The sequence below is a fragment of the Vicugna pacos genome, chromosome 13 (assembly GCF_048564905.1).
Source record: "Vicugna pacos chromosome 13, VicPac4, whole genome shotgun sequence".
Classification (NCBI taxonomy): Eukaryota; Metazoa; Chordata; class Mammalia; order Artiodactyla; family Camelidae; genus Vicugna; species Vicugna pacos.
Genome location: NC_132999.1, coordinates 52,582,634 through 52,594,860, shown reverse-complemented (window position 1 = coordinate 52,594,860; position 12,227 = coordinate 52,582,634). Strand labels below are relative to the sequence as shown.

The window sequence follows — 12,227 nt, the reverse complement described above, 5'->3', positions numbered from 1 at the left end:
ACCACTTGCTGCCTCCCTAGGCCCTCAGAGAGAACTCTTTGGTGTCCTGGGCCTCCCTTAAGCTCAACCATAAGGTACCAGCTTATCTAGCAAGGCAGCAGCTCTCTGAGGCTATGGATCTCCGTCCCAGAAGCCCTCTGGCTAAACCAGATCTGAGTTTCCTGGTTCCTGTCTGGCAGGGGATGAGCAGACATCCTCCCCGCCTTCTCTCCCCAGGCTCCAGCCCCAGCCCCAAGTCTCCATGGCAACCCTAGACACAATCCTGATCTGAAGGAGGATCTGGAACGGGGAGCACAAACATCACTGTGAAGAGATCAGAGGCAGGGGTGCACTTGCCTCCCCTGCTCCTTGTGTCCTGCTAGCCTCTCCCCTGGCCTAGCCAGGCCCCTACACCCCAGTCTCCCCAAGACCCCACACTGAGGATTCCGCAGGTCTGCCTTATTGCTGGGCGCAGGAGGGCCTGGATGGAAGCCTGTCCTCTACTGTTGCCCCAAAGGCTGCTCCTGCTCGGGGCAGCCGGCCTGATGGCCTCTGCTCTGCACACAGGTGAGTATGAGGGGGCTTGGCTGGGGCAGGTGGGAGATTCAGGCCCCACCACCCTTAGAGATTTTGTTTCCCCAGTCAGCACTCACCCAAATGGGCTGGAATCCCTTGAGTTGGGGGAGGCTGGGAGACCTGGTACCTGGTCTTACCTGATAGCCCCAAGTCCACCCCAACCCCTCTGGGTGGCTCAAACTCCAAGTCACCTGGAAGCAGGGGTCTGGGGGCAGGTGGGGCAGCCCTTGGGTCTGGCAATGGAAAACACTGTGGGCTTTAGGGTCAGGAGGCCCTGAGTTCACACGCTCACTCTGCCTCTTCCTACATTTCTACCCTTGACATCACTATTTCACCCTCTAAGTCTAGGTTTCTTCAGCAATAAAATGGGAAGAATAATAGGTCCCTGCCCCTTAAGGGACTATTATTATTGTGTATATAAGATGAGACGAACCATGCAAGACAGACAGTGCCTAGCATGTAGAAAGTGCTCAGTTCACCCATTCTCTAAACCTCCCCCTGCCCTGTGTGCCTCCAGGGCAGGTTCTGGGTTTAGTATGTCTATGCAGATATGAGAAGATGCTCTAAAATCCTAAGCCTTAATGGAGAATGTCTCCCCCAAAGACCCACATCCCGGCTTGTCCTCAAGCACCACTGGTGCCCCTACCATGCACCAGGAAAGCCACCTCCTGTTCCCTCTCTATCCTTATAAAAATCAGAGATGGTTTGAGTACTTATATGTTATTGCATTAATCCTCCCAACTCTGTATGAGTGAGGGTGTTTTGGGCTGTAAGTAACAGATACCAAACTAAATGGAGCTTAAACTATAAGGAATAAAGACATTTAGTATTTCACTTAAGAAGAGTGGGGCTGTAAGTGATTCCAGAAATGGTTAATTCAGCAGCTCAACTGTGTCAGGACTTCTCTGTAATTCTCATGACCTCATCCTTGCAAAATGGCTGCTGCAGCTCTGGGCACTGCATTCTCTTTCAAGCAGGAAGAAAAAGGGGCTCCTCATCACACAGTTCCCCCCAGCCCCTCCCCCACTTTTGTTAAAGCAGGGAGGTAAATGTTTCCCAGGAACCTTCAGCAAACCTCTCTTTAAATCTCATCGGCCAGAATCAGATCACATGCCAATCCCTAAATCTGGCAAATAGAATTAAGATTACAAGGTTTGGTTTAGGACAGTGAGGGGGCAGGGGGTGGGGAGAGGGTGCTAGCATGTTGCTTCCTGATAGCGGAGGGAAATTAAGGATCTTTCAGCAAGGAGAAACACGGGATGGGTGTTGGCTGGGACAGGTGCTCAACCGTGTCTACCCCATCCTTGAATAAGTTAAAAACTAACACTTCTGTAACACTCACTAAATGCCAGGCATTGTCCTAAGCACTGAACCCACACATGCCCACGATCCTTAAGGTTTCCACTCCGAAATAAGAAACTTTCTGAAAACCAAAGTGTGTTCTTAAACTAACTTACTGGCAACACCTGACTGGAACTGACAGGAGGCTGCTTATTGTCTTTATTCGTCCTACTTAGGGAAAATGTTCTCTACAATTGCTCTAGAAAAATGTGTTTGAGCATGGAGGGCCGTGGCAGACTCCACTTGGGGCTGCATCATACCATCTTTCTAATATCTGGAAAATTCTGGAACATATCCTAGGGGTTTTAAAGAAGAGATTGAGGACTTGAATTAATTTTTTTTAAATCCTCACCAAAAGTCTGAGATTGCTTAATTATTCTCATTTCCCCGAGAAGAAAACTGGGGCTCAGAGAGGGTGAGTGACCCCCTTGGGGTCACACAGCGTGGGAGTGGGTGGGGAGGGAGCGGGCAGAGTCAGGCTTGGAACCTCGGGACCAGCGTGCGTGCTTTTCGCTGCAGCCGACCTGGTGGACCTGTGCGGCCAGACGTGGCGGGGGGACGGGCTGCTGCTGCGCTCGCACCGCGCGTCGCGCCGCTTCTACTTCGTGGCCCCGGAAACTGACTGCGGGCTCTGGCTGCGGGCGGCGGCCCCCGGCGACAGGATCCGCTTCCAGTTCCGCTTCTTCCTGGTCTACAGCCTGACCCCGGCGGCGCCCAACGCCTCCTCCGCGGGGCAGGCCGATCCTTGCGCCTTCGGGTCCTACCTGCAGTTCTACGAGGGCCCGCCGGGGGCGCCCCGGCCCCTCGGGGCCCCGCTCTGCGGCCTGACCATCCCGGCTCCGGTGGCATCCTCTGGGGACTTTCTGGGTCTGCGTCTGGTCACCCGAGGCCGCCAGCCCCGCGTGGACTTCGTGGGCGAAGTCACCTCTTTCCGGTTAGGTGGGTTGGGGCTGGGGCCCTGGGGATACCAAGAATGGACGGGCTGGTTCCTCGGAGAGGGGAAGAGGTGACACTTGGTGTCAGGGTTCTGGGGTTACAGTAAGGGACATTCCAGATCCCAAGAACCAACCCCATAAATCTGATTTCCATGGATGTACATACCAGCCCCCTCGCCTGTTCACACACAGCTCCCACGCAATTCCCACACACTTACACACCTCACACCCTGACACCCACCCACACACACTGTGCATGTCCACAACTCACACTTCATGCACAGAACTCCTTGCACACCCACATGCCTCACAGGCACTGCAGCACACAACCCACATACCTCACAAACTGCACACTGACACACACGGTTCACATCACATACACACCTCAGACACACACAGTACTGTCTTGCACGCTGATACAACTCACTCACTCATTTATGTGCTGGCTCCTCTTTCCCGGGTCAGCCTTTTAGATGATTGTAGAGGGACCAAGTTAGGATTCTTGTGATTGTAAGTGACAGAAACCCACTTGAGCAAGAATTTAACAAGACATTAACAATAATCCCTTATTAAGCATTGCCTTTGGCCCTTCCCACGCCACATCTCATCTGTTCCTCACAGCAGCTCCGTCTGGCTAGTGCTCTTACTCTCATATTTATAGATGAGAAACAGGCTCCGGGAGGTTAAGCAAAGTGCCGCAGGCACTCACAAGTGGAGCAGCTGGGATTTAGCTGCTGAAGTTTGTCCTCCGCTGACACTGAGTCAAGCCTTTAGTCCCTGCAGGTTCCCCCAGGGCTGGAGACACTCACTGTTGTTACAGCAGATGAGCTGCCAAAGCCCAGTTTCCAAAACCACAGAGAAGCTTTATTGCCTTCTTTGGCAAAATATCCAGACTGAAGAATTAAACATGGACTTGTGAGCACTTTGAGACAAGAACATGGGGGGCTCTGAGCGCCAGCACGGGTTCACCAGGAGCTGGACCCGGACATGCCCAGCCCTGGACAGCACTTCAACTTGAGCTGGTCAGAGAGTGCCCTGTTCTGTCTCATGTCTCAGTCAAGTCCCACCTTTCTTCTTTCCTGGAATTGGGCATGGTCTGAATTTTGAATTTTAGGTTCTCTCGCTCTTCCCATTAGTGTCTCTGGCACTGGAGGAAACATAAAATTTGTACCCTAAATCCTTGGAGGTGAGGGGAGGCCTTCCGATGAGATGATATTTGAGCGGAGACCTAAAGGGAGCTAGCCATGCAGTTACTTGGGGAAGAGAACACCAGGCTGAGCTGATGGCAAGTGTAGAGCCACGAGTGAGGATTTGCTTGGCGTGTTCAGGTTCCCTGAGCTCACACATACTTACACACACTGGGTACCACAGTGTTGTGATCATGGGAGTGAACTCCTACTGTGTTGCTTGGATACAAATTATGTGGCCTTGAGCTAGTGACCTAACCTCCCTGTGCCTCAGTCTTCTCATCTCTCAAATGGGGGTGGTAACAATATTGACCCCACAGGGTTATTGTGAGAACTTCATGAGCTGGGATGCAAACCCTGCCTGGCCTGGAACAGGAACTCAGTAAATGTTAGGAACCATTATCACCATCACCATCATCATCTTCATGATGATACATCTGTCTCCCATGAAATGCTCATCCATACTCGCATCTGTATGCACACAGAAACAGCCTCTCCTGCTCACGCCTCCCACATTCTCTCACTGTAGATCCACACATCCCCTGCTGCCTGTGCTCCTCATCTCATGATTCCCCTCTCAGCCCCAGGATCCTGTGGTGCCTACTTCCCGTGTCGGAATGGCAGGTGCATCCCCCAGAGCCTGGTGTGTGATCGCTGGGGCATGGACAACTGTGGTGACGGCAGTGATCAGGCTTCCAGGCCACCAGCTGACTGCACAGGTCAGTGATGGGTGTGGCCTGGGCCCAGCTGAGCAGCTAGAATGGAGGCTGGGCCTGACTCCCCTTCCCTTGGGCAGGGCCTCAGAGGGGAGGCTGGGGGCAGGGGTTCAGCAGGAGGGAGCAAGTTGAAGCACAGAAGTGGGTAATCTGTTTAGACCAGACTGCCTGAAGATCAGAGGATGTTAGGATGAGAATGATGCTAGAGATGATCTAATCCAGCTGATTCCACATGTGTTAGTGGTAGAAGCTTTCCCTAAATGGAGCCTTGCACAGAGGACCCAGGCATCACAAAGAGAGAAGCTCTGTTTAACTGGACATGGTGGGGCCCAGGCCCTGGCTGACTGATGTCTCAAAGGAGAGACTTGAGTTTGATCCTCAAGAATTACTTTGAAAACCATTGACCCAACGGCACTCCCACATTTTACTGATGGGGAAACCCAGGCCTAAGGAGGAGAAATAACTTGCCCAAGGTTATAGAATCAGCGAGTAACATAACCAGAAATGATCTCTAGATGGACAGATGATACAGACTAAGTTACCCAGGGTTATCCTTCCCAGGAATCTGGAAATGTCCCACCCCTAGCCAGGGCTGCCATGTCCTGTCGAACAGGTTGTTCACTGCAAAAAAGCACCTGGCTGGGGGTGAAATCCAGCTTCCCAGGGTCCCACACACTGTGCTCCCCAGCCACTCCTCAGTCTCCTAGGTGGGTTCCTCCTTAGCTACCTTACACTATGCTTTGTGCCATGAGGCCCAATTCCTGTATCCTCTCCTCCATCTGTCACACCTGTTCTCCATGGTCTCCTTTATATTGTATCCCCAGCTGGACTTGTCTTTGAACTCTAGTTACATAACCACCTCCCTCCTGGGCATCGCCACATGGATGTGTAGGCAGTTCTCAGAGTTAACTTGCCTAAAACTGAACTCGTGATCCACAGTCCCCCCTGCATCCTCCTTTCTTCCCCTCAGCCCATAACCCACCCATCCATGTTGTCAGATTTAGGCTGATATTTTCCTCATGATGAGACTGGAGTGATGGGTTATCAGGAGGAAGACCATAGAGGTAAAGTGCCATTCACATCACATTGTGCCCGACCAGCACAGTTAATCACTGACGTGATGTAATGAGGTTGATGTTGGCCTGGATCACTGGGCTGAGGTTGTGTTTGTAGGTTTCTCCGCTGTTACACTTTCTGCATGCTCTCTCTACACTGTCCTCTTTGGAAGGAAGTCACCACGTGCAGCCCACACATAAGGGAGTTAAGCTCCCCAGCCAGAGGAGCCTTTAAAAACACCAAGTTGGATTGCATCACTCCTGCACAGAACCCTCTACACTCCTCACTCAGCCCATGCAAGCCTCCCAGGGGTGCCACCCCAGCCCTGAGTCACCTGGCCGGTCACCTCCCACCTACTCTCCAGCTCCCTTGGCTCCTCCACTCTGGCCTCTGCAGCTCCTTCCACGATCCAGTCTGGTCCTGCCTCTGGTCTCTGCATTCATGCTTTCCTCTGCCTGGAGAGCTTTCCTCTGAGATTTACATGCTCATTCCTTTGCCTTCTGCAGGTCTCTGCTTAACCTTCACACTCTCAGTGAGCTTTTTCCTGACCCCTTTACTTAACAGTAGCAACCCTGTGTCCATTGAAAGAAAAACATGGTAAACAGAATGTGGTATGTCCACAAAATGAAGTATCATTCAGCCCTAAAAAGGAAGGAAGTTCGGATACAGGCTACAACATGGATGAACCTTGAGGACATTATGCCAAGTGAAATAAGCCAGCCACAAAAGGATAAGTTCCACTTATATGAGATCCCTAGAGCAGTGAAAATCATAGAGGCGGAAGGCAGAAGGAGGGTTGTCAGGGGCTGGGGGGGGAGGGGGAATGGGGAGTTATTGTTAAATGCATATAGAGTTTCAGCTTTACCAGATGAAAGCAGTTTTGGAGATGAATGCTGTTAATGGCTGCACAACAATATGAAGGTAGTTAATGCTGCTGAGCTGTGCACTTACAAATGGTAAAAATGATAAATTTGATTTTGTATAGTTTATCACAATTAGAAAAAATAGCAACCCTGCCACTCACCAGCATGTCCTGACCTTTTCCCTGCTTCGTTTATCTCCATCTGACGTACTATGTGTGTTTTGTGTCTCCTCACATGAAAATGCCAGCTCAATGAAGACACTTTCGTCTGTTTTGCTCACTGTCCCTAGAGCATTGCCTCGGGGATAGTAAATGATGGAAAAATACTAGTCGAATTAGTAGAAGAATCAACCTCTCTATGTTTCTGTTTCCTTATCTGTAAACTGGATATGATAAGCCTAACCTTCAGATTTGTCATGAACTTTGAGTGAAACATTGTGGGTAAAGGGCCCCAGCCCAGAGTGTGGTGCTTTGGGCACAGGAAATGTTCAATATATGTATATACTCCTTGGGAAGTAGCTCTGTTCAGAAACCTCAGCCCCTGGAGCTAGACTGTGAGTTTAAGTCCACCCCTATCACTTTCAGCTGTGTGACCTTGGCAAGTGACTGAACCTCTCTGTGCCTCACTTCTCTTATCTGTATGATGAAATTACTAACACTCTCTAGGTGGTTTGGGGAGGACTAAATGAGACATAATCAGGCCCCGAAGGGGCAGTTCTGTGTGTTGGCTCTATTATTTCCCACTGCAGGTCCCTCTCCAGTGCCCAGCCAGGCAGGGAGGATGGCCGATGGTACCTCCCAGCCCCTGACTCTTTCCCCAGCTCTTGGGTCTGCAGGCCCCCTGGGGATTGCAGCTGGGAGGAGTCCTCCAGCAGGCGGGGACCCTGCAGGACAGGATGCAGCTCCAGAAGGTAGATGGTTACCACCTGCACCCGCTCCTCTCACCAAGATCACACTTGTCCCTCTCCAGTGACGGATGGGGGCAGCAGGCCCAGGCTGAGGCCTGAGTGGACTCTCTTTCTTTCCGCAGGCCCCCGGCTGCGGGGTGTGGCGCTGGCCTCCTCACTGCTCCTAGCCTCTGCTGGCCTCCTCATCGGCCTCCTCTGGTGCTGTTGCTCCTCCAGCTGGCTGGCCCGGCGGGCAGGTGCCCATGGCCTCTGCCCCAGCTGCACCATCTGTTACCCATGTCCTGGCCAGGTGGCCCCTGGGGGGCTGCGGCTGAGTAAGCCAGCTTTCCAGGGTCAGGGAGGACATCCCTAGAGAGGCTGCGGGCATCAGAGGAAGGAGAGTGGGCTCTGGGGTTGGACAGTCCCTGGGTTCTGCCCCACCCACCACAGGGCTGTATAACCTTGGGCAGATCACATCACTCTCTGAGACTCAGTCTGCTCTTCTGGAAAATGGGATGATTCCTGCCTTATAGGGTCATGAAGACCAAAGGAGACAGCTGGGCCTGCAACTTGCACGGTGGCTAGCACACGGCTGGCTCAGTGAAGGGCAGGGAGTAGGGCCTTTGCTCACCTCAAGCTGCCTTGCTTCAGTCCCAGACCTCCCTGCTTTGCCCCACGCTGGCCCCCTCTCAGGTACCACAAGTCCAGCCCTAGTAAGAGACACAGGAGACAGCCCTGGCGGGGATAGCACCGTTTATTAAGAAAGATCAAGACAAAGACCACAGGAGGGTCCCTTCTAGGACACAGAGGCCAGGCATCCTGACCCCACATCTGGGGGCTGCTGGTGGGGAGGGCGCTTGCCCCAGCTGGGCCCTCAGGCTCCCACAGATGGGGCAGGGCTGTTATGCCCCCTTCCTGTCCCTCCCAGTCATGAGTCCTGGCTTCCCCCACCCAAGGCACTAACTTTTTCCAACCACCAACGCCCTCCTCCCCCCATGTCCCCTGGGCCTTCACTTCCAGATCAGTGGGGGGACGTGGCCTGGTGTGGGCAGGGAGACCCTCTCAGTGCTGGGCTCTGCCTGTAGCAGCTCCGGGTAAGAGCTGGGATGGCGTTTCCCTTGCAGCCCCTGAGGGCAGGGGCCCTGGGTGAGGTGTGGGGTGAGGGGTATGCAGGCCAGGAGGGCTTGGTGGGAGGGGGCGGCTGCCAGGGCCCGGTGGCCCAGTTGGCTAGGTGGAGGTGGCGGGGCTGGGACATGGGCTGGCGGGGGTGGGGGTTGCCTGCCCAGGGGTGAGCTGCCTTTTGCTCCACAGTTGGCACTAAAGAGGTTTCCCAACTCAGAGGAGGGTGGCGAAGGCCACTGCGATGCCCCCTGCTCCAGGTAGCTGGTGAGGTTCCAGGTAGCGGTGAGGCACCAGGCTGTAAGCTGAGGTTGGTTTGTGTAGGAATGAGGGCTGCCCAAGGGCTGAAGAAATGGGCAGCCCGCACTACCGTGGGGGGCTCTACTGGTGGGGGCAGTTTTGAGCCCACTCAGCCATTGCACCTGACCCCAAGTCCTGGTGGCCCTCTGAGGCACCTGCTCCCATCCAACCTGCCCTGCCCAGCGCCTGTGGCTTTGCCCAGGTGTGTCTGTGTGTGGGGGGTGGCGTGCCCACCCTCCAGTCCAGCCCAGGGCAGTAGCAGCAAAGCGTGGCATCGCCTCAGTTTCTTACAAAATATTCATAATAATAATATTAATAATAATATACTTGATGTCGTGGGGCTGTGGCGTTGCCCGGGAGTCCGCGTGGGGCAGGTAGCGCCTATGAGGGGCAGGGGCGCGTGTTGGCCCCCGCCTGGGCGCGGTGTTGCAGGTCCAGTGGCTGTGGGGGTGGGGCGCCAGGCCGGGCAGAGTGCAGCACCAGATTCTTGATACAGCCTGTGATGCCCGAGGAGAACCTGCCCCCGGTCAGCGCGGCTACATCGGGGGCTCCGCCTGCAGGGGAGGGAGAGGATGGGGCCTGTCAGCTCCAGGAGCCCAGGAGGCGAGGATGGCTGTGGGCTTTATCTCTTTGGGAGCCCCATTCCCTCCCTCGCCCGGAGGGTGGGCCCCAGGCCTGCACAGAGGCCCAAGCTCAAGACTTACCGATGTAGATGCTGCCCTTGGTGTTGACCGCCACGTTAGGGCCTGGGGACTGGCCGCTGACCAACTCCTCACCATCCAACTGGATGGAGCCTCTCCGGCCCTCTCTACGGTGGAACTGGGTCAGGCCCCTCCACCAGTTCCCCATCCTTCCCAACCCAGTGAGAGTCCCCTCCCTTTGCTACAAAGACTGCAGACAGAGAAGTCTGCCCCCTGCTCCCTGAGTTCTTTCCTTCCCCTGCTGGATGAGAGATCTGGCCCCACTCCCATGTAGTTCTGTCCTGTCCTGGAAGTCTGTGCTCTGGCTGGTGGGCTGTCTCCTGACCCTGGCTTCAAGTTCTGTCTCCCCAGAGGTCAGTGCCTGTTCCGCTGTGCATAGTAGGGGGGTGTCCTGTCCCACTCCAGAACTTTGGGCTCCTCGCCCTAGTACCTGGGTGGGCTCCTTTACCTCAATGCCGTCACCCGATGCCACTCGCCATCATTGATGGGATCCTCAGAGACAAGGCGGGCCTCCCCACTGCCCAGCTGGTAGCTGCAGTCACATAGGCCCAAGCAGGTGTGAGCATGCGGCAGGACAGGAGCGGGTGTGGGATGGTGGTGGTGGTGTGTAGCTGGGCACTAGGAGCTGCAGCTTCTTATAGGAGGAGCCATGGGGTTGACCAGAGGGGAAACCACCAGAGGGTAAGGTGGGCAAGGGAAGGGAGAGGAAGGGTCAGGTGCCAGGACCCACCTGAAGACAAGATGCCCATCCTGAAGCCCCAGACCGATGAAATCTTTGCCTCGTCCAGACTCACCCACCTCCTGTCAGGGAAGCACAGGGTCTCTGGGGCCCCCAGCCTGGAGAGGTGAGGCCCCCGAGAGCTGTAGCCTCCTCCCTCCTCCCTCCTCTCTCCCACTTCCCTGGCCATCAGGAGCCTGGAAGCCCTAAGATCCAGGGCCAGACGCCCACACTCACCACGCCCTGCCAGAGCAGGAGGCCACTGGCCGTGCTGGTCCGAACCTCCAGCTCGATGGTCTCGGGCACCTCGGGCAGGCTGTTGGCAGGGTGGGGCGGGGGGGTGGGAAGCAGGTGAGCGGGCAGAAGTCCCAGATTTCCCTTCCCCACTCTGGGCCCACACACTGTCCCAACACCTGTCTCACCTCCTGGAGAAGATGCGGCCAGGGAGAATAAGGAAGCCGTTATCATAGAAATAGGCTCCATACTGCCCGGGGGCATCTGCAGGGGGTTTGGGGGGGTGATAATGAGACACCTGCTCAGCCACATGGAGCATCCATCCCACGTCGGTGCCCCTGACCCCCACCTCCACTCCCACCTGTACCATGCGGGGCTCTGAACCTGCCATCCCTGGAGACCCAAGGGGACTGTGGACAGAATTTAGGGGCCTGTGAACTTGGATGGGAAAACATTACAGTTCTACTCTCACTCACTTCTCCCTGAAGGTTAGCAGTTCCTATCCAGGTAGCCAACAAACTAAAGGAGTAGCAGGGCCTGTGACTCAGTCACCAACTGGGTCACAAGGGCTTATCCTTGTCACATTATGGTAATTACAAATATTTCAAAACACTGTTTATGCTTATTACAGTTGTGGGAGCTATTGGGGCCACCACTGTATCTTGTTATTTAACGTGTGGCTAAAGAAGCAAAAAATTGAAAATATTTTGATAACCTTGTTTCCGTATAATTGGTTTCCTTTGAAATCCTATGTATTTTATCCTATGCAGTCAACAGGGTCCAGGTAAGGTGATCAACAATCCCTATTTGCCAGGTTTGTCCTGGTGTTAGCTCTGAAAGTCCCACATTTTGAGAAGCCCTTTAGTCCTGAGCGAAGCAGGGCAGCTGGTCACTTAGGTCAGTGGCAAATAAACGGTTCTGAACCCTTGTGTTTCCTCCATCTTACAGATGAGAAGAAAGGCTCAGGGGTGAGTGACTTGCCCAGGAAGTGGGAAGCCAGGATGGCACCAGGACCTTTTGGTTCCAACATCCATACTGTGTGTGATGCCCACATTCCCAGCCCTACCTGCTCAAATATATCCCACACTAGCGCTGGCCCCTGGGGCCTGGCAGCTACCATGGTAGGGGACACTTTGCCACCCTCCACCAAGTGATGACGATAACAGCTAACAGTTATATGCACCTATTATGTGCCAGTCACTGGGCAGGGAGCTTCACGTCCAGCTACAAACACGATTTTTAATTGGATCCTTGTAACAACCCTATGACTTAGTTATAATGTTAACAAAAGCTAGACCAGACGTTGCTCTAAGCATTAAATACGTTAAATAACTTGACTCTTGTGCATAATTTTATTGAAAGCCTTGTGGAAGGATGTTATGTCTTTCTATTTCATAGATGAGGAAACTGAGGCACAGAGAGGTTAAATGACTCACCCAAAGTCATGCACCTAGTAAATGGTGGGGCTAAGATTTGAATCCAGGCTCTTAACCACTACCACTACCTCGTCTATCACATTAGTGATAAATAAGACATGTATCTATAAAGCAGTTAGCACTGGGTCACAGGGGCTGTAAATATTCAACATTTTTATCATCATCATTGCTTTTAAACAG

At 53.8% G+C, this 12,227-nt stretch overlaps 2 protein-coding genes across 7 annotated transcripts in view; one reads left to right on the top strand and one right to left on the bottom strand.

The window, feature by feature from the left end:
• The first annotated feature begins 464 nt into the window (after window positions 1–464).
• LDLRAD2 (low density lipoprotein receptor class A domain containing 2) lies at window positions 465–7,912 on the top strand. Its single transcript, XM_072975879.1, is given in 5 exon segments — window positions 465–546; window positions 2,416–2,835; window positions 4,606–4,737; window positions 7,402–7,569; window positions 7,572–7,912. Coding segments are annotated over 5 exon segments (1,143 nt in total).
• A 363-nt stretch (window positions 7,913–8,275) lies between these two features.
• Window positions 8,276–12,227, bottom strand: part of HSPG2 (heparan sulfate proteoglycan 2) — a 97,921-nt gene continuing 93,969 nt past the window's right edge. For 5 of the 6 annotated variants that reach the window (XM_072975160.1, XM_072975162.1, XM_072975161.1 and 2 more), the window contains 6 exons: window positions 10,800–10,875; window positions 10,615–10,693; window positions 10,390–10,460; window positions 10,108–10,191; window positions 9,663–9,766; window positions 8,276–9,512 (listed from right to left, as the gene is read on the bottom strand). In XM_072975160.1, coding sequence (XP_072831261.1) covers window positions 9,340–9,512; window positions 9,663–9,766; window positions 10,108–10,191; window positions 10,390–10,460; window positions 10,615–10,693; window positions 10,800–10,875 — 587 coding nt within the window. In that variant the 3' untranslated portion in view covers window positions 8,276–9,339. The remainder of the gene's footprint in view (window positions 9,513–9,662; window positions 9,767–10,107; window positions 10,192–10,389; window positions 10,461–10,614; window positions 10,694–10,799; window positions 10,876–12,227) is intronic. The other variant, XR_012079415.1, reaches the window with a different exon arrangement.